This window comes from Copadichromis virginalis, linkage group LG16 (genome assembly GCF_057382275.1).
Source record: "Copadichromis virginalis isolate Kocher_CV1m ecotype Utaka linkage group LG16, C_Virginalis_male_GT1.1, whole genome shotgun sequence".
Lineage (NCBI taxonomy): Eukaryota > Metazoa > Chordata > Actinopteri > Cichliformes > Cichlidae > Copadichromis > Copadichromis virginalis.
In genome coordinates this window covers 22,371,414-22,396,249 of record NC_140633.1, presented here as the reverse complement: position 1 = coordinate 22,396,249, position 24,836 = coordinate 22,371,414, and the positions used below count along the sequence as shown (strand labels likewise).

Below are 24,836 nucleotides of genomic sequence, written 5' to 3'. Positions count from 1 at the left end.
CTTTGGATGTTGGCTGCTGTTCAAGCTGTTTTGAGAACATTTCGATCCGGGCTCTAGGGAGGCCGATCCATGACTGATAATGTTTCATTGTGTGCTTTTTCTACCCAGATGTGCTTTTACTACCCTGGCAGTGTGTCTGTAATGCTGTAAATTAAGCTGTTGCCAATCAGAGTCTTTCCAGATGGTATATCATGGTGGATCAAAATCTGATGATACTTTTCTTGGTTCCAAATTCCATTAATTTTGACAATTTCCATCATGTTTTACAGATGGCTGTAGACGCTCGTTGTGGCACCGGTCTCCTGCTCCTCCTCCAAACATAGTGACAATGATTTGAACAGAAAATTTCACATTTGAATTGATCTCTCGGTAAGACCTGTTGCCACTGATTTTCAGTTCAGTTCTTGTGTAGTTTGGCATACCTCAGCCTTTTTTCCTTCCTTCTCTTTTTTAAGACAGCATCTTGACAGCCACTGGAGATGGGTCAGTTGAAGGGCCAGATACATCTTTCAGGTCCTGTTTCAGGTTTTTGCTGGATTTTTTTTTCTTTTTCTGAAAGTCATGGCTTTCACAAAGTAACTATCTACTGTAGTTACTTTTTTTTAGACCTGACTTCTTGGGTCTTTTTTTTTACTTTACTTGTCCAGTTTCTTAAAATTGTTGAAGGATACATCATATGTATATATGCCAAGTGCAGCTAACAGCTCTTTGGAAATCACCTTGTTGGTGGAAAAATGCTATTTTATAGCAATGTGTTATCTTTGGCATTTTTCATAGATTCAACTAAAGAAATGAGAACAAATTATATGCTTTTATGAAAGACTGTTTGTAACAAAGATATAATTTAAAGTTGTCTGTTATGTGTAGACAACACTGGTTCATCCTTTGAATTAGGTGCCTGTTTTTTTTTCTTGCATGATTCATAGGTTAGTGAAAACATTCCTTTAAATCCTAAAGGTACAAACACTGGACTGAAAATGAGTGTTGCAGCCAGTGTTGGACACCTATTGCTCAAGACCACTTTTTAAAAAAATGGCAAGAGCATCTGGTTATAAAGAAGAGTTGGTTCAAAGGCTTTTCCACAGTACTGTACATAAGCAAAAATAAACGTATCCATATGCAGAAGCCAGAAAACTAAAGGTAAAATCCAATAAGCCTCTCAAAGTCACCAACTTAAGTAGGTGATAATATATTTATCTCTTCTAATATTAGTGTACTTTTTACTTATGACTCATCTAACACTGATAATTTCACTTAATGTCAGGATCTTTCTGATGTACCTAATGCTCATCCCTTTCAGTCACTGACACTTAATGCCAGGTTGCAAAGTAAAACATTCAAGCCTTTCTCTCCAGATTCACCACAGTTTATTAATCCTATCTTTAGTCAGTTAATCTCATTGAGATCAATACCTCTTTTGTATGAAAGATCATATTTAACAGTCACACAGGGCAAAGAACAGACAGATCCTTTCTCAAATCCTTAGGTCTTAATGTTTCATAGAGCAAGTAAGTAAACGTAATGAAACCCTACCGCTGTCTCTCTCTGTACATTCAGCTGAGAGGGAAAGTCCAAAGTAATTACACGAAATGTATGATAATAAGTCTCCAGATACACTTCATCAACAATGATCCTTGTCAGTGTAACAACATGGATTTCTGAGTCTTCAGCTTGGATTGTAACAGCCAAGCACCATTATCAGGGGAAATTGCTTTACGTTCCATTAGAAAAGAAGAGGGCTATGTGAATGGCTCTATGGACTCACACACACACACATACACATCCTGACAGAGTGTTGTCCCACTGTCCAATTAACCTCACACAGGGAACGGACGGAAGTGAGAGCAGGAGCGTGATGGGTCAGGACCTCCTGTAGGCACACAGACCTTTAAGAGCACTTCACTGACGTTTCCACAATCCCTGTGTTTTCATTCAGCCTCTAGATATCCTTTCAGACATTTTTTCCCCTTCTTTTATTCATTTTTTTCCTGCTGCTGGTTGGCAGCATAAAAGGCTAATATTGACTTTACTGACATATCTTTGTTTGGCATGGGAACGCTTGAGGCTTTGGCTGCTGCTGGCCTCTTTGAGTGGCTTACCAGAGAGGCCTGGCAGAAAGCCAGCATGTATAGCAGCTAATAATGGACTCTGCTACACTGGTCTGCTCATCACATGAGAGAAAAGTGAGGAGAAAGAAACAGCTATATTTGAACAGGACAGGAAACTGTAATTTGGATTATTGCATGTGCTCAGCACTGCGATAAAAGTGAATAATGTTGTACACATTGCTATCCATAAAAGCCAAATAATAAAAAAAAATATATATATATGTTTAAAAGCATTTGGCTTCCTAAAGGCTGCTCCGAGCAAACACTAGAGAACAGCTTCTTAGGGGAAAGTGCTTTATCTTCTTATTCTGCCAGGAAACATGCCACGACACTGAGAAAGTAGAAAAATATGTCTTGAAATTGAAGAGCAAGGATCAACGGGCACTATTCCAACAGGTTTCATGAGCAGCTTCATCAACAGAAACGGAGGCACGAAAGGGAGTTCCACAAATCCACATGAGCCTTGACAAATAGTTTTTTTTCACTAATGCAGAAACTATCTGAGAGACAAATAGAAACACAGGCAGTTTTGAAGAAGATCCACCCAGCAATGAAATTCAACAATGTAACAAATCAAGGCTGTTTTTCAGGCTGTGACTGGGTGTTCCCTCTCTGTGTTATATAAAGTCTACCACTGGAAAATGAAAGCTGTTCATTGGGTTCATCAGAGTGGTTTTTCCTTGAGTTAAATAACCAGTCCTGTGGGTAACTGTTTAATTAACTTATTTTTATCGCAGAAACATGAATCATTACAGTTTGCCTTCCAAACCAATAAACTGCAAGTTTTAAATTGGGATTCTGTGGAAATTGACTATAATATTGTTCAAAAATACTGTCAGAAATGTCAGTGGATTTCAAATAAACAGTGCACTTTGGTTTTCTTGCTGAGCACCGAGGCAATGAACACAAAGGACCGACAAAGCACCAAAGCTGTAGCTGCCTGCTGCTAATGACTGGCTGCGGTTTTCCTTTGATTTGGCTCCAGCTGAGCTGCTGCAGGTTATGAAGGTCATAAATATCAAGCTGCAGCCACGGGGCAAATAGCCCGTGGACATGAGGAAACGGCTAGCTCATCTTTGTCTGGAGGCAAAATCCCATCCATTGAGCAAAAGATGTGAAAATATTCTTTCAATCTATAATTTATAAGCTGCTAAATATAAAAAAAGTGTATAAGAGGCCCTGCTTCAAAACGGAGAGCTGGTTAGACATCTAAAAAGGCAACGTGAAAGAGATTCAAAGGTTAAAATTCATGCCTTAGGATGCGTTGTAGCTTTGAAAACTGTTGTTTGAGGCCCTCATCAAAGTTGCATGCTTACGTGTCCTTTAGCAAGATACTGAGCTCCAGAAATGTGTGACAGGAAAAGAACCATATTTGTATAAATCCTTGTGTGGGTCAAATGTATAATGTACTGTAAATGCAGGCTGTTTACCTAAAAGAAAAAAAGTAAGTGCAACAGAAAATGCAGCACTAATACTGTATTCAGTCCTCATTTGAACTTGGACAACTAGATTCCTCATGGAATTAATTTGATCCAAACAAATACTCGTTTGTTTTGGGAAAATGTTTGTTTGCTCGCTTATGGGGAAAGCGTAGCATTTTAATTTGCTTTCTTGTTGTATGTTAACATAATCAAAGATGCGATAAGAGACCACACACGTTCTGTGGTAGTTTCCTAAAGACTTGTTGGCTGTAAACAAACAACAGATTTATTCAAATTTAAGTCTTTACTGTTCCTACATTTAGTGTCCTTTGCTGTTCAGTAACAAATCGGAACAAACAGAAACGGCAGCAGTAACAACCACAGGGCTGTCGGGAACAACCTGAGTTTATCTTGCACCCTATCTGCAGTTGTCTTGACAGTCGAGTGAATTTTAGTTGTGCATTCCTGTGGTATTAAGGCACTCACGGATCCCTGGCAGGAATTTCCCTCAGCCTTCTCTTCTGTTTTTTTCTGCTGTGTCCCTGCCCTGCCTGTGGAGGTGAGAGAAAGTTCATCCACGTAAAATCTGAAATCTGAAAGAGCATCTTTAATTTTCATATCCAGTGTTCCACTTCCTGGGTGTGTATGTATGAAATGCTGTATGTATGCGAGTGCGTGTGTGTGTGTGTGTGTGTGTGTGTGTGTTTAACAAAACCATAAAGAAACAGGATAACTGTTCTATGGTATTGACCAACGGGAGTATTGGTTTACTTCCAGACAAAGGATACAAGAAACCTGTGAATAACATTTTCATAAAACACCAGAAAAACAAGAGTTGATTCATGTCATCGCCTTGGCAGCACCTCTGTGTTCCGCAGTGGATTCTTTTGTTATTTTTCTACCAAAGATGAGCTCGCCATCAGGGGCCAATTTTCAGCTTTCTGTCCAGAGCTGTCTTCAAGCCATGTTCCCCAGATGATTTATGGGTAAATGTAGACTACAATCAACATCACCTTGACTCTGTAAAGATGTGTGAAATTTTCCATGATGGGCTGATATTTTCAGAAACGGCAAAGATCAGGAAAATGGAGACACGGGTGCGACGATTGGTTTCCTGCTGCGTCCTTCCTGAGATGAGGTGGTAGGCTATCAAGTCCAGATGTTTTTCCAGGTTACAGTGGACACTGTGATACATTCCCTCTGTGCATGACATCTTTCCTTCCATGTGTAGTGCAGCTGCAAACTTCATGGAAATGACGAATTAAATGACTTCACTCGTAAAAGCCTTTTGTTATCGGCTAATGCTAGCGCTGGTTTAGCATGTTTGGGAGCTCAATTTGACATTAAATGAGATGCTAGTTTTGGTTTAAAATGAAATGTAGCTTCTTCTGCCAAAACTGAACAGCAGCTAACTCCTCTGAATTCGTTTTAGTGCAAACAAATGCTAAACTAGAAGAATGGGCAGCCACCTGTAACTCAAACCTGCCACATTCCTACTGTTATAGCTGCCGTCAAGCTTTTGAGGAAGGTACTGCCCACTGTTGCCTCTCATGCATAACAACAGAAAAGAATTGAGTCACACTTCCTGAAGCTTTTACACATCAGATGTGTAAAATTTGCACCAATGACCGGGTGATTTTCCTGGACGACTTTTCTGATGCGAATAAACAGATCTTACCAATCAGCCCACTGCATTTTGCACCAAGTGCAGCTCAAACCACCAGAAATACCCACAAACAGTAAAATAGTACTATTTTATTCTAGACACAGAGCTGGTCACTGCTTAAGGTCAGTTGGCTCTCTGGATTTAAGTGTTTTCAGTCGTATGACCACGAGTGTGTATAATATCCAAGGAGTCTGCCTTTACAAAAGGGCCATTTAAAAGGACACTGAATTTAATCATGGTGCTGTAATGTAAAGTCAAGAGAGCAGGGTCACGAGTGCTGGGGCGCATAGTGCGTAAACCTGCCGAACCTCCTCTCGCACTGACATTAGCACAAAATGTAGTTGGCCCAGTACTTTTTTTTTACCGGATGAAAATCACCATTATCTTTGCAACATGCACAGAGGGACAAGGTGTTTATGGAAAAAAACAGTCTGGAAACTGAGCATTCACTACTTTTCAAGCACAGTAAACAGCTGTTAAAGATGGACGCTTGACGAAATCCAAAACAGAGCTGAATGTGTGTTGACATGTTCACCATATCAAAGGTATCACGCATATGTGAAGTCTTCTGTGAGGCCTTCACATATGCGAGCAGTGTTATGACTCTCTTTGGTCTACAGTGTCTTTCGACTTCTTAAATGTTGACATATTCAGGCTCCAGAGGCTGATTAGGGTTATTTGCGCACTTCTGCTTCTGGTTTATAAGTCAGCAGTATGTCCCAGCAGAGCCACTGCACTGTGACACTACTTTCATCACCACAGCATTCAGCGTGCTTAGAGCAGCAGTCGTCACTGTCACAGTTATTTGATTCGTTCTTGTGCGTCACAGCATTCAGCACTCCTGGTACGCATTCCCCACATGGAAAAGAAATAGCAAAAAAGAAGAAAAGAATTAAAAACATTAAACTAATAATAACTTTGCCATTAATTCTGAATATTTATGTTCTATTTCCAAGTCTTCATAAGCCTTGGGTTGTATGTGTCACTATATGATTAACTAAACAGGGGCTCCTTTCACATTTTTCTCATACAACATTATGTTTACTTGATTCATACTTAATTCATTCTAATCACGTTGCATGAGAAAAATGCAAAAGAGGTCACATTCACATTAACCCATAGTTTTTTTTCTAGTTTTTTTTTCCATATGGTTCTGTTCAGAGGTTTGAGTTTTCATCAGGCAGCATGTGGCAGCTATGCCAAGACTCAGCTGACTAACTAAGAGTGAAAGAAATCAGCGACAGTTTATGTGAAGTCTCTCACAACTTCTGGAAATAACAGCACAGACAGGACCTTAAAACACAATGATATTAGAGGGAAGCGAGAGCTGAATGTGACTTTGACATTGTCAGTTGTCATTGACTGAATGTAACATGTGGTTTTATTGAAGACGGGCTAAAGAGGGGAAAAACTGGCTCTCCTCTGTCACCACTCTGGACCAGTGTTGTATGAGCTTCCTAGCAAGGCATGGGTTATCATCCAAACTGTGATGCAAGTATTCCAGAAAATCAGTAAAAGAGAACTGTACTGCCAAAAGTTCTCATCCAGAAAACAAAGACTTGGACACTTTTTAAAGTATTGGGTGCTTCCCTTTCTTTTCTCCAGAACTCATTCATTATTTATTGCATGAATTCAACAAGATACTGGAAACATTCCTCAAAGACTCTGGTCCTTACTGACACTATAACATCAAACAGCTGCTGCTGATTTTTCAGCTGCACATCCATGACGCAAAACTTCACATTGCGGTTAGAAATGGGTGCACATGGTCAGCTGTTGGACGTGTTGTGCGTTCAGAGATGCTCTTCCCTAGTATATTGAGTGGTTATTTAAGTTATTGTTGCCTTCCTATCAGCTTGTAGCAGTCTGTCCAATCTCCACTGATCTCTGGCATCAACATGGCATTTTTGCTTAGAGAATGGCTGCTCACTGGATATTTTCTCTTTTTCGGACCATTCTCTGTAAACCCTAGAGATGGTGGGAAAGTCCCAGCAGATCAGCACTTTGTGAAATACAAGCCTGTCTGGCACAAACAACCGTGTCACATTCAAAGTCACTTAATTCACCTTTCGTCCCCATTCTGATGTTCACTTTGAATTTCAGCTGGTTGTCTTGACAGTGTCTACATGCCTAAATGCTCTGAGTTGCTGCCATGTGATTGGCTGATTAAATATTTACATAAATGAGCAGTTGTACCTAACAAAGTGGCCAGTCAGAGTATATAAAGCTGTTTCATTAACCTAAGACCATGCACCCTGCCAAGAACCATGTCATGAGAACACGGCCATAACAAGTCAACTTGTGAATTAAAGATAAAGTTGTTGTGTGGAATCACAAATCTGTAATTTGACAGAGCTATTCACTTCAATATCTTCAAGCTGACGTAAAACTGAGCCTGTTACTGTGAGAAAATGTAAACTGTGCCGCCATGTGTTTTCACCTGCTACGTGACATGCATACACATATTTCCAGACAAGCACGCATGGGTGCCTGCACCGTTACACCCTCAAATGTCCAGACACACATATACTCAGGCACATCTGTAAAACCCACAAGTCCTGATTAATGAGTGTAGAATTTAAAAAAATGGGTCTAAGCCTTTGTGTTTCTGTTTCTATTACCAGGCCACCTACTCAGCACTATTTATACAGTGTGCTGCTAACATAATCCGCATAGCGGGAGAAGAAAGAGTCTGGAGAGAATGGGTTGAATGTAACGGAAAAATGTATGAAGATTTAATTAAGAGGAAATCATTACATGGGTTAGAGGAAAGGGAGGGAGCTGAACTATTTTTAAAGCCGGGAACCTGTATGTGACTGTAAGTGACCTGTGTTTTATGTTTGTTTGTATTTGGGCGCCCCGGCTGGGCTGGATCGGCTTAGCTGCTTGTGTGCCTCATCCATGGAGTCCCAGTGGGAGGCCCAAGTTGATGGATGATGCCTGGAAGCTCAGAAACTCCAGTGTGTTCACAGAAGAGCTGTATGAGCAACTGCTAGACAGTTACAGGTGTTTACATACTTTAGAGTTTACAAGCATGTGTACATGAGTTTGGGTGTACATGTTTATTGATGGCTGTTGTGCTTTAGGTGTTATTCTAACATTACTGATTAGACAGGCATGTGAAGGAAAGCTGTTTAATACTGTAGCAGAAAGCAGTGAAACACACACCTACACAGCCTCCTCCCTTAAATGTGTTTGTTCAACCCCCCCTCACCTCCTATAGAGTTACAAACCATATACCAAGTGTAAGGCCAGGATGGGAAGCTCAGTTTGGGTTGCAGTCTTTAGCCATGACATTTCAACCTCAGCGAAAATGTTCATCCATCAACCTACAGCATAGACAGGTATACGGTTACATACCTTGTACATTGTTTGAAATGTATGACAAAATGTGATTCCCACAAATGCATCTCTATTTGGAAGATTGGTTTGTTTGTTTTTTGGTGTTTTTTGTCATTTCCGTCTTCATGTTCTTGAATGAAAACTGATTGGTAACTTTTTGACTGTAAACCCCGATGATACTAAAAAATGTCCAAAGCTGTGCAGCTCTGTGAGATTGTGCTTCAAAATAGATAAAACTAACTACTGTTTTCTAACAAACTCAGAAGCTAGAAGCTAGTAGATAAAATATCCACTTTTTCTCCAAGTGTTAAGTGTTGGCACCAGTGTCAGAGATTAGGGGGAAGTACAATTAAGGACAAGACAAGAATGAAAGAGTTAAGTACAAACATGAAGTGCATTTTCTTCTTAACTCATTCACTGCCAGCCATTGGCAGTGAATGAGTTAAACCCATTGACTCATTCACTGCCATTGACGGCTATAGACGTCAATGGCAGTGAATGAGTTAATAGCAGGCAAACTTGTGGCAAATACTAAACTTTCATGAGCAAGTTAAATTACGAGACTTCTAAGTCTACTGAGAGATATAAAAGCCTAACCCAGCTGTCTTAGGGCAAGAGATAGGGTACACCAACCAAGGGTGTCCAACTCCAGTCCTCAAGAGCTACTATCCTGCATCTTTTAGATGCATCCCTACTCCAACACAGCTGAATTAAAGGGTTGGATTACCTCTTCAGCATGCCATCAAGTTTGGCAAAGGCCAATTTGATGGCAATTTTTCATTTGATTCAGGTGTGTCGGAACAAGGACGCATCTAAAAGCTGCAGGACAGTAGCTCTCAAATACTGGAGTTGGACACCCCTGCCCTAGACAGATATGCAGTCTGTGAGAGGCCTAACAACATAGAGACATTTGCACTCACAAACCAATTAAGAATCACAACTTAATCTAACCTCACTTCCTTGGACTGTGGGAGAAAGCCAGAATAAGTAGAGCAAACACTAGAGGAACACTCTGGCCTGATGGTGGAATTGAACTCAGGACCTTCTTGGTGTGAGGCAGCAGTGCGAGCCACTGCACAACTGCTCATGTAGAACAAGGACTTCCCATGTAGAATAAATAGGTACATAAAACAGGATTTAAAACATAAGCACTGTAATGCATAAGTAATAAAATAAGATTAAAATACAGTTCATAAATACAAACTATATGGTAATTACCTTTAAAGGATATTTTCTTTTTTTAGTGCATGGACATTTCATTCTGAAACGATTTAGTGAACCATCCGTTTATAAAGATGACCAGCCTCAGATGTACTCAGACAAATAAAATGTCTCACTGTTTCCACATTACAAAGAAATGCTGCAATAGTGAATCAAAGAACATGTCATCACCCCACAGTCTGAAAAATAAATGTGTAACCGTGTCTATAGGAAGGCTGTAAAACTGAAACATTCAGACGTCTGGCTCTGATGAAATGAACAATTCTTACTCTTTCTTTACCCCCCTTTCTAATTTTCAGTGAGCCTGTTGTGGCCCTCAGGCTGTGTGTTTAACATCCGTGGCCTAGATGATGTCTTTGAGGAACAACCCCTACACGTGTTAGCGTGATACATTTTCCGTTTAGCACTAAAAAAGTACAGCTGAAGTTATGGAGAATGTCATTAGTTAGTCACAAACTTGCATTTCAGCAACAGACATAAAGAGAAGAGTGAAAGAGGCTGAAAATTAAACTTCCCTGATATAAATTATAGTCATTTTCATGCTTTCATTGCCAGACATGAAACTGAGGGGGTTTCCACTAAAATGAGCAAATTTTAAAATCTTTCTCCACCTCATTGCTGTCATACGTATGGCATTTCTTGGCTCCCAGCACCAAATCATGACTGTTTGATGCTTTGTGTTATTAAAGTAATATAATTAGATCATGGAGCAAATGATCACACAGAAAGCAGCAGGGTTGTTTTCTCTGTGTCTTCGTGTTAAATAAATCTTCATTGTCTACCAGCCTTGCCTTATCTTTTAGCTGAACTTGAATTTGTTGGACAGCTCTCCTATCAGTTTAGAAACATTATTGCAAGATAAACTCGGTGAAAGGTTCCTGCTGTTTTCTGCCTCCTGAACAGGGAATCGGGCTGATTTACCACATCTATGCCACAGCTTCATGCTCTTGATGTTAGAGACTGGAGCTCCTTATGGGTTTCTCCTACAGCTCTCCCTTTCAAAGTTCCTTTTGGAACAATACAATAGCTGCAGCTGTGACAACAATGGCGACTTGAAGGAAATAAAACCAGCAACTGATACACAGAGCAACTCATGACCAGTGCAGGGGGTAAAAGGGGGCAGAGGGTGAAAAAAAGCTTCTGAAAATCTCCGGCTCATATCTGAATGCCAAGAGGGAAATACAATCCACTGCGTGTTTTCATTTGGTCAATTGTGTGGGTGAATGCTGAAATTTAGTGTCACGCAGGGTGTGTCAGTGCTCAGTTTCCCCACCTTAAACCACCCTCACTCCCACCCGGAAACTACAACTTCCTTTCCCATTCATCTCAGTCTAATTTTGTTTTATTTCTCAGGAGCCATTTTACAAACTCATTTGTTAAGCTACATAAAAGCATCTCGAGCCCCGTGAAACCAAGCTTAGGAAAACAGTGGCGAGGAAACTCTCCTTTTCAGACAAAGAGACGGATTAAAGAAACAGCCGTCACTTATTGTAGGTATTGAGGTTATTGTACTGGGGCCAGCTGCAGCAACCCTCTACCACAATGAGACGCAGACGTTTCACAGTCAGAACCTGGGCTGGAACCTGCATGGAAACAGCCAAAGGTAGCTGACTGTGTTTTTTGTGGTTGACTACTCATTATGAATTCCTTCTTTTCGCGGCAGGGTACACGACATAAATCACAGGTTGCTCGAGCTAGAGGGAACTTACAAGCAAAACAACATAATGGAGAAAGAGTTGAGTGAGTTCCAGGGAGGCAGTGGAGGTTTCACTCCTGCGGGGGCAGTAAGTGGGGTGTTATGGAGGATGACGAGTACCTCTCATTTCAGCCAAGACGCTCCAAGGTGGCTGTTGAGTGACACGCAGACATTCGTATTCACCTCAGGGTGTAAATTTTGTGCATGTGTGTGTGTGTCAGTGATGGTTTGAGAAACTCCCTGAAAACTGATACCATGCAGAGTCGATCTGTCTTGCTATCCAGACAAGAAGAAAAAGGGAGCAGATAGGGAAGGAGATGGAGATGTTTTTCTTTCTTTTTCAGTGACAGACAGGCATAAACACATCATCAGTGACAGGACGCGCTGAACTAACATGCGATGTAAAATGACATGTTAGATAGTTAATGGGTAAAGACTGAGAAATAACATTTCCAGGGAACATAATCCCGGCAAAACTTCGATAAAGCACATAGACCATAATTCCTTGTAGACTGCTGGCAGGACCTTTCGTTTCAAGTCTTTGTTCTTGTTGTGTTAACTGAAACTGTCAACACCTTTTACAAATACAAAGCTTTTTTTCTGCTAAAACAATACTATATACAGTATAACAGGTACAGGGAATGAACACATGCAGTTATTAATTCATGCAATCATCTTCATCCCGCCCCTTGTGATTTTTTAGAAGATGAGCCACTTGGGAATATTGCTTTACATGCACTTCCTATAAGAATTCAGGTGTTCTAATGACATTTAATAATTCCCAGAGAAAACTGGGATAAGCTGAATAACATGTTTGGTAACGCGCACGCTGTTGCACGGTGCACGCTGTGTAGTTTTGTAGTCTGTGGTGAACCGAGGTGGGGCGGGGGTTGTTCAAATAATACATTTCACCTTGGGTTAGAATGCGGTAATGAGAATATCAGAATGCAGGCGTACTGAAATGCTATTGTGTGCTGAATTAATGTGTGACTGGCAGCTATAGTTTGGGGGATTTCCAGATTTTCACCAAGCTCCAATTTTGTAAGGAAGACCTTACGTAGACCTCGGTTTTATATACTTTGCAAAGCCAAAATAAGCTATTATTCCGATGGATGTGGCGTGCCTCACAAAGAAACAAAGGCAGAAAGAGGAGGCAGCAGCGAGTTTATGAAGCTTATTAAACTGAGTTGTAGTGCAGTGATGTTATGTGGGCTCGACTGGGACGCCCTGCTTTTGTCTGAAAAAATAACAGGCGTGTTTATTCAGTGGCATGCCAGAGTCTGACCCCAGACAGGAACCAAAGGAGGACGTTTGCCTGCTCAAACATCATCACAGACAAAACATCACACGCAGCCAAAAGTTTGCCATGTGTGTGTTTTTGTCACTTCAGAGGGGCACACAAATCCTGCTTTAGATTCTCGCCACCTCTGTTAACACACCCTGTCAGTTGAGGTAAAGGTATGTCATCTCGGCTCCCTCTCTGGGACCAAAAATAAGCTTTCATTATCTGTAGTCAGTCTCAAAGTGTTGCTGGTAAGTCATTCATTATCCATTCAGGAAAGACGGGGTGATTAGACAGCGTGATAAACACTATAATAAACATGGAAACTGTCTTCTAAAGCAAGATCTGTGAGTGTCGGGTGTTAGCCTGAATTCTTTGTGTTCTGCCTTTTATTCTGTGCATATTATCAGCACAGCTGAGACAGAAAACATTTAATATGATATGATAAGAAGGCAGGTGATTTAAATAAACATTTCAGTAACATACTTTCAGAAGACGCTATAATCACCCTTCTCTCCAAACATATTACTGGGTGCTCTTAAGATATATGACAGCAAAGTGCTTTGTATCGATGTGTGTGCCTCCATAAGCCAAAAAGCAGCTGCCTTCAGTTCTCTGGCACGTCTCAGAAGTTTTATTATCGGCTCTGACACGAGCGTGCTGCTGAGAAGATCGAGTGGAGGATGAACCTAAAGCTGCACATCAGGTCTGAGCGCATAAAGTCGACAGGAGGATGAATGAATTAGGTGATGTCTAAACACCGGATCCGTAGCTCGGGCACGAAGGGTGGTATAAATCAGCCCCCCAAAAGATCAAGCCTTCACAGCCATGTGTGCTCTGCCTATACAATTACATTTGAGAATCTGGAAAAGATTAGAGCTTTCACACTAACAATAAGCCACAGGATAGTTTATGAGGGGTTGGAGTGGTAGGTAACAGGAGAGAACATCACATCCCATTATTCAAGGTTCATGTGAGGCTTATTTTGGAGCACTCTAATCTGTGTCTAATCTGTGTTTGCTCCATAAATTCAAGTTGCAGCCAAGCCGTATGGCACTCTGAGTCCTCCATATTTTTTACATTTTAAAGGAAATCAATCAGTTTTTCTGTGACTAAAAGGAAACCAAGGACAGCATACTCTTCAGGAGAACTTTTAAGCGCCTTTCAGCTCTTTTTTTTTTTTTGTTTAACTTCATAAACTTTAGAGGTATAAATATCAAATGCAGCTTTTTCAACAAGAAACTTTCTAAAATCCAGCTGTAGACAGTCAAGCAACTATTCGGATGTAGTGGAGAAGCAGGGTATTTACCTCAAGGGTTGTAGGACCCAAAACATTTTTTTCTATCATCTTTGCATAAATGCTAACGATTGCTCTCTTAAAACTTTAATTAGTGTCTAAAAGGTCTCCACTCTCATGGTGCTAATGTATTGCACCAATACATATATTTATATATATATATATATATTTATAGATGGTGGGAGGGCCACAAGCCTGTGCACCTGGATAAAGTGGAGGCCTGTGTACAGAAGGGCATCTGTTGTAAAATCTTTGCCAAATCAAGCATGCAGATCATCAGTATTTCTTTTATAAGTCCCAGTTAACTCTGGATAAACTCTTTTATAGCCCAGTGCATCAGCACTGAAAGTGCTGATTCATTTGCATTATTTGTATTTATATATTTATTTATTTTATTTATTGTATTTATTTGGCTGAGTCAGAAATTTCTGCATAGATTAAAAGAGCAACAAGCAAACAATTCATGGGCAGATACTAATAACATTAAGTGACATTTTGTAAACACTATGAAATGCTACCAGACTTTTATTTATTTTCTTCTGCTCTGAAGCAGAAAATGATCTGGTGCACCGACCAGCTGATCTAAGCAACATAAACTTCAGCTTTTGTTATCTTTCAGTTTCTTTTGATGTACTCCAGCCCACACAAAAATATGGCCTTAAATTTTTTGCTGTCACAAAAGGTTATATAAGCTGTGAGTTTGTAAATGTGGTGCTTGAACCAAAATCGCATTCAGTGGTCGTTTCACTTACCATCTGTCCAACATCTGGGCACAGCACTTGCCCTCTCCTGACAGTAGTGAAGTCATGATGTGCTAAACTGACCCTGGTCTTCTAATTTTCTTTCTGTTTGCACTAAAAAGTCCCTCTGAGCAAAAGCAGCTGCTTTTTACCCATTCTGCTTCATTAATAATTCAAAACCCCTTCTCGTTGTTTACTCCTCATGCAAAATTCCTTCCAGAGTGAATGGAACAAGCTCGGGCTTGACTAAGATATGAAACCACTTTAAATACCTGGAAATCCAGGAATGATGTGACAGTTGCAGTGACGGCACAAGCTTTTTGTGTTTGTGTGAATAATATGTACAAAATATGAATATTTGTAAAGTGTTTCCCATAGAAAGCATTTTAAAAAGATGTCTAAATGCTCTAAATTTCTCCCTACCTCTACACCTTCCCGCCGTTTCATAATTCATTAATGTTATCTCTTTCCAGCATCAGATGGAGACAATCGTGCTATAGGAAAAACACTCCCTTAATGGTGTTCATTTCTGGCCCATTACCTGTTTTATTAAATCAAACTAAAACAGATAACCCCCATTAACACTGTACTGTAGTACCGTAACTCATATATGACCCTGCTGTAAGAGAAGCAAAGGCTGAACAGGATATTGGCTTTCTGTAGCTCATAAATTTTGTTGTAACTCTTTCCGTTTGGTGGTGAGAATTGCACAAATCTGAGGTACCCTAAGTGCTTTGGTGATAACAATAAATTGCAAACACTCTATCTTGTGAAAGAAGCATTAAGAGGGGACTCTCTTAACATTTTTCAGTGCTTGGCTTTGCATAGAGCACTGTTTCAGTATGTTTGACGGATCCTGTGTAAGCAGCATCTAATAGAAGTAGAAGAAGCACATCAGATCACAGCATAAGTGCAGTTCAAGTAAATTATAGGACACTCTACTGCAGAGTGCTAGAAGGGAAATTTACATATATATTATTACTTTTCTGACTCTAAGGGAGCCCCAACTGCCAGAAATCACGAAGTAAATGTAATTCGGATGGATTGCATGTTACTATCAATATAATGAGGAAAAGGTGAGCTTAAGTATTTGCCTCTAATTAGATGAGAATACATCAGTACGATGTCAAAAGACGTCAGGCACTTTGCTCACCCCCACTAAATATCCAGTTTAAAGTAATCTAAACTTTCTTGTGGTTACAGTTACAGCACTCTTTAAGAATGATTATGGTGCAGTTTTATATGGAAAAGTCTTGGGCTGATTGGGACAACATGTTCAACTATATTGAACCAAAACCGCAATGTTTCTCCAACCTTGAACGTCCTGCTTTTTGTTGCTTAAAAGCTAACCACAGACGTGTGGGTATCCTTCCATAAAACCTCTTCTGCATCAATACAGTGCATAAATGTGGCAACCCCGTAAATAAAAAAAAAAAAAAGATTCTTATAACAAACACCAGACAGCAATTGTGTTGCTCACTGGGGTGGCTTGAGGAACTGGACTGAAATATATAGAGTACATTTTAGTGCCTCATCTGGAATTGCACATACTGCACTTAACTATGCAAACATCCATCTTCCATGTGTAATTGTAGTATCGAAGCAATATGATTGCTTACCGTCATGCAAGTAAGCAGCGCATGGGATGTTTATAGCCTCAGAATGAGCTGGACCTGAAGGCACACAACTGCAGGGACCCCAGACTCACTGTGTAGCAGTTACTTTTATGGTGATCTGGAAATGGCATGGGTTTTAAAGTGGAACAGCTAAAAAATTTTGATTTATTTGCACTTAGTTTTTTAAACATGTATCCAACTAAGGTTGCAGGCGGTGCTCGGGCAAATAGCAGTGTGTAACTCTATGTGAAAGGCCGGCTGCACCCTGAGCTCGTTGCAGAGGAACAGGTAGCCTTTCATGCTCATGTCCACAGCTACAGCCAACTCAGAATCAACATGTAACCTAATTATTTTTTTTTAAAAAGCAGGTTTTTGTACTGTGAGGAAACTAAAGGACCCTTAGAAGGCTTACATAAGTGCAGGTAGAATATGTAAACACCACACAAAAAGGCCTCAACTGTCAAGCACCAACAGTTTAAAACCTGTAAAACCCGTCAAGCAACTGCACAATCCTTACCAACATAAATTATTTTCCTAATCTAAATCTATTAGTACTCAACAGAAAAAAATGATAAGATATCTAGTACTTGATCCTGAGTCTGACAGTGTTACAGGACTGCGAGGCCAAATCAGTTCCTTCTTAAGGCAACTGCTCTTTTATTTTGAGTCAGAATCAGAATCAGAAAGGGTTTTATTTCCAAATGTTGAGCAGGTTTACAACATAAGGAAATTGCTGCGGTGCTTCAGTGCAAACATACTGTCATAAATTACGCTAAAATAGACATGAAAATAAAAAAAAGAATAAGAATTAAAAGTGCTAAGTAGATAGATATATACATGAGTGCAGGTGGTGATCAGTGCCAAACATGGAATGATGCAGTCGCTGCTCTACTTTAACATCTAAGTTTCTTATGTTTCTGAATACCTTTCAATTAAATCATCTCACAACACATTGAAATTTGGGAGCACACATGCTCATAAATGCTTGATCGGGACCTGCATGCAGGAGGATCAAGAGCAAAAGTATCCATTTCTCAGTTAGTCAGAAGCTGTCTCATTCTTTTACTGCAGATGAGCAAGTTAGCAGGGGTGAAATGAGCCGTAACTAGGCTTTAACATCAGGAATGTATTGACAAAGTTCAGGGCAGATAGCTTGGGCTTGTGTGTGGAAAATCCTTCACACAAGAACAGATAGAGAGGCCATAGCTCTGGTGAGGCGACTACCACACGCTGAGTGCTGAAAGATCACGGCAGACTCTCAGACAAGGAGGAGGCCGGGAGAGTATCATTAGCAGAGCACTGACTAGGTTGACCTTTGGATATCCCTGCACAGCTTTCTTATCGCAGTCATGACATAAATGCACTCCTGGTTCAACAACGAAGACTGCTGATCTGCTCTTCAGCTCCCAATATAACACAGCAACACAGTGTGTCAGCAAGACTATACTGTCCCAAGGTTACTACAGCTGGTGGTGTGACTTAACGCTATAAAAGGAGGTCAAGACACTGAAAATATGTAGACAAGGGTTGATGAGCTGTTTTAAAATGTGTTGTTTTAAAACGTTAGAAAGAGCAGGCACATACTCAGAAACAAAGGCAACACAGAGTTATTGTTATAGATAAAATAATAGAGTTTTGGTACTTTAAATTATGAGGATAACATTATCAGTGACTCCTGAGAAAAAAAATATTATCCATTTCCTCAGGATAGGAGGGAACACTGGAAGGAACTGCATCAACACTTCTGCCCTCAGGCAAACATGAGCATTGACTTTGGCCAAGATACCTCCCTCTTGGCCATCAAGATGATATTCCTTAATGAGCTCGTCATCCCATTAGAGGGGTGTGCACTGGCTAAAGAATTTATTGCATGCACATGGAAGTTTGCAGGTCAAGCACTGGGCATGAAAATCCAAAAAAAGTGCTTAGTTTGTATCTTCTTGGAACAGTTTTGCAATTTGGTGGCAGCACGGCTGCTAAAAAGATATTAAACCCACATTTGTATATTAATCTGGTGGCAAGATGTGAACTAATCAAGGCTTTTCATCTGACCCTGAAAATAAAGTCTGTTTCCTTTTCCTTTAGTTTTTCAGTATGTCAATAACTGGAAAATGTGTTTTCCTTTTTATACTAAACCATATCTCATGAACTATAGCTGAACCACTCCTATCCTAGAGTTTAGCGTATATTAGAGGTGGCAGCTGGGATTAACAATGAAAAGTGATACTGACTTGTCTTTTTAGCTGAAGTTTGATGATTCTTTGGATGGATTTATTCAAACAGTGTAGCAAAAGCTTTTTCTGAACCACATTCCATTTTTTTTTAAAAAAGTTTAAGAAAAATAAACAATCATTTGGGGTGAAGAAGAAATCACTGAAGCAAAATATTTTGTCTGCATTTAATATAGAATAATACACGTGTTACACATTACCGTGTCAAAGGAATGCCTCTGTTCTTGTAGACACATGTTTGCTTCTCAACTTCGTTCGAATTGCAACATGAAAAAAACATTTCGGTGTAACAGCTTACATATGTAACCAATCACATGAGAAGATGTGCCTGTGTCAGCATATAAAAAAAACGAAAAAGTTATTATTTACATTTTATAACATGTAAAAGTCCTCTTTTGCTGTCATGCTCTTTCATACACAGACACAGGGCATCTGTAATACCCAGACACCTCCACACACACATACACACACACATGCAAACATGATGATGTTTTTGTTATTTGGTTGCCAATAAACACTTGGGTGTTGCCTGTATGAGAGGAACAAAGCTTTTCATTTATTTTGGTCATAAGGTTTGCGCTGTCTGCGGCCTGCGTGATAACCCAGCAGGATCAATACCACATGGACATGTGTATCTCACTAGCACAGATACAAGATAAGAGTGACAGCAATGGATACTGTATAATGCCTTCCAGAACAGTCAGAAGCGACATGCATCTACTCTTTGAGCTCAGTAGTCACAGCTGATGGTTCCAGACTGATGGTCTGGAAAGATTTACGACCAAAATAAAACTGAGCCGTAAGGTTAAAGTAGGAGGGTAGGTTAAGTTGAGCTGAGCTAATCAGCAACTTGCTGTCTTTATGTTTAGTTTAGAAATATGAGAATAGCATTAATATCATAAATTCAGTCAGAGTGAAAAGTCTGTCTTTCAAAAGAGTTGAAGTGTTCCTTTAATAGGTAGAAACCTAAAAAAAAGTCTTTTGTCTTATTAGTAGGCTTTTTTTGCTGATGTGAGAAGAGGTTGTGGTCAATAACACAGCAGGACTTAAATACTGAGGCAGCACTGTATGACGTGGAGCTCTGAGCAGAAATCAGTGTGTGAAGACATTTAAGAGGAAATCACATTTAAACTCATATAAATACAACTATAAACAAAGATATATATACATTGAATACACATACAAACTTACAACAAATATAATTCTACATAGACAGCAAAAATTTAACACATTTACAATCACTGGTTTGGCTTTGCAATGATACTAGCTCCATGATTTCTGTAACAGATTTTATAATAACATTGCTTTCTAAGTGCTTTTCAATCAGTCCACCAGAGATGAAGTGTCACGATCTTCAAGCTTTTCTGTGACTCTAGCATTTCCTCTTCTAATATCAAACATAATGCTGATAATAGACGAAACAAATCAGCTGTAAAATAAGTTTACACTGAATTAAAGCTTCATTAAATGCTTTGCAGAGATTTGTAACTTTTAAATCTGTGGTGGGTTTTCTACGGCTACAGCAGAGTACTCGGCCTCAGACACGTTCGGAGCCTCGATGAGACGTGCCAGACCCGTCCTCGTCGAGTATTTGAAAATAAAAGCCTTCATGAGGTCATAGCGATAGTTTCTGTTGATGAAGTTGTAGAGGATGGGGTTGAAACAGCAGTGAAGCAAGGACAGGCACTGGGTGAGATGTAAGGCCACGTAGATCACATTCTCCAGGCCACAGGTCAGTGGCACTATGCCCAGCTGTGACAGAGCGTCAGCCAGAAGGACACCGTGGTAGGGCCCCCAGCAGGCCAGAAAAACCACAATGTAAGCTAGGATCACCCTGCGGCTCACGTGGCGCTCCTGCTCCACTGGGGAAGACGATGAAGTAGAAGAAGAGGAAGAGGAGTGAGCAAAAGCTCTGGCCAGCAGGATGTAAAACACAGCAATGATGGGGAAGGGGAGAACAAAGCCAAGCAGGATGAAGCTCAGCTGCACCCCCACCATCCATTCCTTGGGGTTCTCCTCTGGGTACTCAGGCCTGCACAGCATGATGTCCCCGTGTGCTGACTTCACAGTATGCAAAAAGTAGGTGTCTGGCACGGAGGCCATCAGAGCCAGCAGCCACACCCCTACACACGCACCACGGCGGATCAACTTCCTGCGTGCACCTCCCTCATCTGCATGCCGCGTCACACTCAGGTAGCGATCCACACTCATGCAGGCCAGGAAGAAGATGCTCCCGAAAAGGTTGACGAAGTAGAGCAGGTGCGTGAGTTTGCATGCCACTTCACCAAAGGGCCAGTGGCCATGCTGGGCCAGTGAGCTCACCCATATAGGCAAAGTAGCGCACACGCAGAGGTCCGCAACTGCCAGGTGTGTGATGTACATGTGTGTCTCGTGGCGAGGGCTGGAGTCTCTTTGTGCGCGGATGTTGACCCAGAGGACCAGGGCGTTGGCGGCCAGGCCGACGATGAAGATGAAAGTGTAGAGGACGCACAAGGAATTCAGCAGAGCCGTACGGTTGAATGCCGTTGCACACACCATTGATTCCACACTTGTTATGTTGCTGAATGGGTCAGAGAAGTTGAGCTCATCCAAAGAGTCCCACAGGACCTCCATATCACTGCTGCTTAGACTCATTTTTCAGCACTCGGAGAGGACAACAGACCGCTGGGAGGTAACACACACCGCCTCTGATTGGGACAGAGTCTGAAAAACATGACAGTAAATTATAATTTCTTGTAACATATATTTATTTTGATAATGACACAGCTGCCAAATGTGAGAGGTTTTTCAACAAACCTTCGGGTATTATATTTAAGATCTGAGGTTCTGCTGCATAAAGCCTGGCTTATTTTACTCATGTGCACTGAATGAACTAATAAAACATAAACCCACTTGTGGTATGCCACCAGATCCCAAAGAATCTTAATGCGGTTAACTTGTTAAAACACTGCTTTCATGACTTAATAGAGGTTCTCTGTTACCGTGTCACAAACAGTGGGATTTACTATGATTGATGTGCAGTCAGGGGGCAGCACAATAAATGTTTACATTAGCTCCACTGGCTCAGAGTGCAGATTAGACACAAGGAAGTGGGATCGAGAAGTCCAAACAGGGTGTATTTCCTGGACGTTCCGGGCATTCCAAGATAAAGCAGTGGTCAGGGTGGGAAACCTGACGCCAGAGTCTTGTTTGTTTTCTGCTCATAAAGCAGGCAAAGATCAGCTGTCACTCCCCAGATGATCAAAGAAAAGGCAGCTCGTAACTTTGAATACGTCATTCTGCAACATCTGAATCTTATAATGCAGCAGCACATGGCACACCACACACACACACACACACGTTTTTTTTTTTTTAAAAAGAAAAAAAAAGAGGCTTCATACATGCAGCAAATAAGGTGACTGAAACAGTATGTAAGATTAAAGAAGTATCAGTCTGGATCACCTTGGCAAGTCTAAAACCCGGTGTGATTTTGTTCACCCTGGCGGACCACCAAAATATTCGCCCTTACATGGTCTTCATTCACAGTATTCTGCTGTGATGTCTCTCTCAGCTAACTGTCAGCTTGACACAGTGTGAAAGATCAGAGGTGAAAGGGGATACATCAAAACCAGAACACAAGAGGCTTAACCCCGCCGTCGCCCCCGACTGACTTGTACGCCCACAGAGTGAATTGTGTGCGGAGACCAGCGGGAAGGCTTGACGCCTTCAGAATGGTCCGACCACAGTAAACATGGAGGTCACCAACCACTGCGTGACACAGCACGCCACAGAGCTGTGAAATGTGACCATATCAGACATCTGTCTGTGTAAGAAAACGGTGCTGTACATATAATAATTGGCACCAGTTCAAAAACGATGATGAACAAAAAGACAAGTTGAATTTTAGTCTAAACAAGGACAGCTGGAACATATTAAGATGTGCAGCTGTCTAGGGAAGGTTATGTCTGCTCTCAAAGCCTGCAGTCAGTTTGATTATTTATTTTCATTTTATGTCACTTTACACCTCTGCTGTGACAAATTTTGGGTAATATTGGTCAGTCCAGTTTACTTTGCACCATTTTGCTTTTAAGCTGCAGGACTGGTGACAACGTTTTTGCAAAACTTTGTGAAAATATTTGATTTTTTAAAGATTTTGCATCAGTATGATGACATGATACATTTTTTAAGCAATACCATACATTAGAATGAGTTAAAAAGGAAATTCCAATCAAAATAATAATAATAATAATAATAATTTATATGTAGTGTTAAATTAAATGTAACAGAAAGGGCTAGTAGAGAATTTTTGGTTTTAATATCAACATCAGATAAAAGGTTCTGTGGTAATACTGAATGCAGACGGTTGATCCAGCATTACTTCCAGCATCCATTCCTATTATTGCTTTTACATTATAATAAATTGAAGTACTACCTGTAGCATGGCCTGGGATAAAACAGTTTAAAAAGATGTCACGTATCACACATTTACTTTTACTTTCAATTGTTTGGGATGGCATGGAGACCCATTCATCCTGGAGGGATTTCCAAAGTGTAATCCCCCTCAATTGTTTCTAATTCCCTTATATTGTATGGAAAATACCTGCAGGTGCCAGGTAGCTCCGCGGGCTTCAAGCTAATTAACCTTTCAACACCCACACCGTTAGATAACGCAGACAGCGCATGAAACCCCTCTCTATCTCTCCGTCTCTGTCTTACTCGCTGTATCGCTCAGCGTACCTCTTCTCCCCCAGCTTTTCTTCTCCAGCTTTTCTTCTTTTATTTAGCTCGCCACTATCCACTTACAAATTAGGTTCAAAGTCTTTTGTATCTCAATACACAGAAAATAAAAGACAGGGAGGACGATTTTCATGTGCAAATGCTGCCCACACGGATCGTGCAGGTGCAGCATGTTTGTCACAAGTTTCTCCTGTCAGGCTCGATTTACAGTTCACAATCTGTAATCAGATATTCGCTGTTTAGGACAGGACATGAGGATTCCGCGTAGATGAACAGTAAAAGTGCTATTTTGTGCGTCATTACGCACAAGCACTAAATCCAAGTTGCTTCCGACGACAGACATGCAATGTCATTGTTGTCATTGTTGATTTATATCAGACGAGAAACAAACGTCTGTTATCAGATTTGAGCTTGGTATACAGAAGCCCGACTCCAGATTTGAATAGGGGAGCAAACAAACAGATTACAGATAGGCTGGAAGGATTGAGAGCAATAAAATGGCTATTATTATAAATTGTTTATGTTTCACGAACAATTAAGCAATACTTTCCCCTCGTCTGGCATTTGTTAAAACGATAAAGAGTCGATAAAAGTGTCAAAATGTAAGAAATAGAACAGAAACAGCTGCTGGTATAAGAAGTAAGCGGTCAAAATTACGTCGCGCATTTCAGAAGAATTTTTTAAGAGGTATTACAAGTTGAAAAAAAAGAACACTTTTCCTGCCACACAGCTGCTTATTAAGCACCGTACCTGTCTTTCTTTTCCTTTTCAGCTCTCTCGAAGAGCAGGTTTATTTGCGATAACCCCTGATGTTAAAAGGATAACTTCAGATCCACCGCAGGAAACTTGCGTGCGCTGCCCTCCGCCTCCTCAAATGAATGCGAGCCTCCTGTTCTGCACTTGCTGATACTCCTAAGAGCTACGCCTTTAAGGCTGGTCCTAAACAGATATGCGTATTGACATGGCATCGCCAAGCGTTCAATCAACAGTCAGCTGCCCAGCGAGTTTCGGTTTAGCCTCACTGTTGTTCCCTTAATTCAGCTAAACGGTTAAAAAAGAATATGTAAAACTGGCAAATTTTATTTCAGTTGCAAGTTTCAAATGACATGCAGGTTTTTGTACGTCTTCACTGTAACAATGCACTGTAATATAATTATTCCGTTATCACATAGCCAATACAAAACATATGATGTATAATAATATTACCGTATTATTATTATTTTATGTAGACCACGACAATCATTTTTACATTTTAGATTAAACGTCCTAAAAATCTTCATGCAACATCTACCTTAACTTTGTGCTGCATGTGCATTGTTTTTCTAAGTAATTGTGCATAGTATATTAGCTGTAGCTGTAGTATTGCATCTGCATTATATTTTGCCATGATTGGCATTTTTGGAAAGCAGTTGGCATATATGAAAAATCTGTTAAGATATATAAACACAACCTGTTCAGATGGTTCACACAGAACTCATAGGAGTCAACATTATTGGCAGA

At 40.5% G+C, this 24,836-nt stretch overlaps 1 protein-coding gene across 1 annotated transcript; it reads right to left on the bottom strand.

Annotated features, from left to right (window-relative positions):
- Positions 1–18,773: 18,773 nt before the first annotated feature.
- Positions 18,774–24,222, bottom strand: ackr3a (atypical chemokine receptor 3a). The gene is made up of 2 exons (XM_085433830.1): positions 24,087–24,222; positions 18,774–21,323 (listed from the first exon to the last, which is right to left on the bottom strand). Exon 2 carries the CDS (start codon positions 21,252–21,254, stop codon positions 20,112–20,114), a length of 1,143 nt encoding a protein of 380 aa, XP_085289956.1. The 5' UTR covers positions 21,255–21,323; positions 24,087–24,222; the 3' UTR covers positions 18,774–20,111.
- Positions 24,223–24,836: the final 614 nt, after the last annotated feature.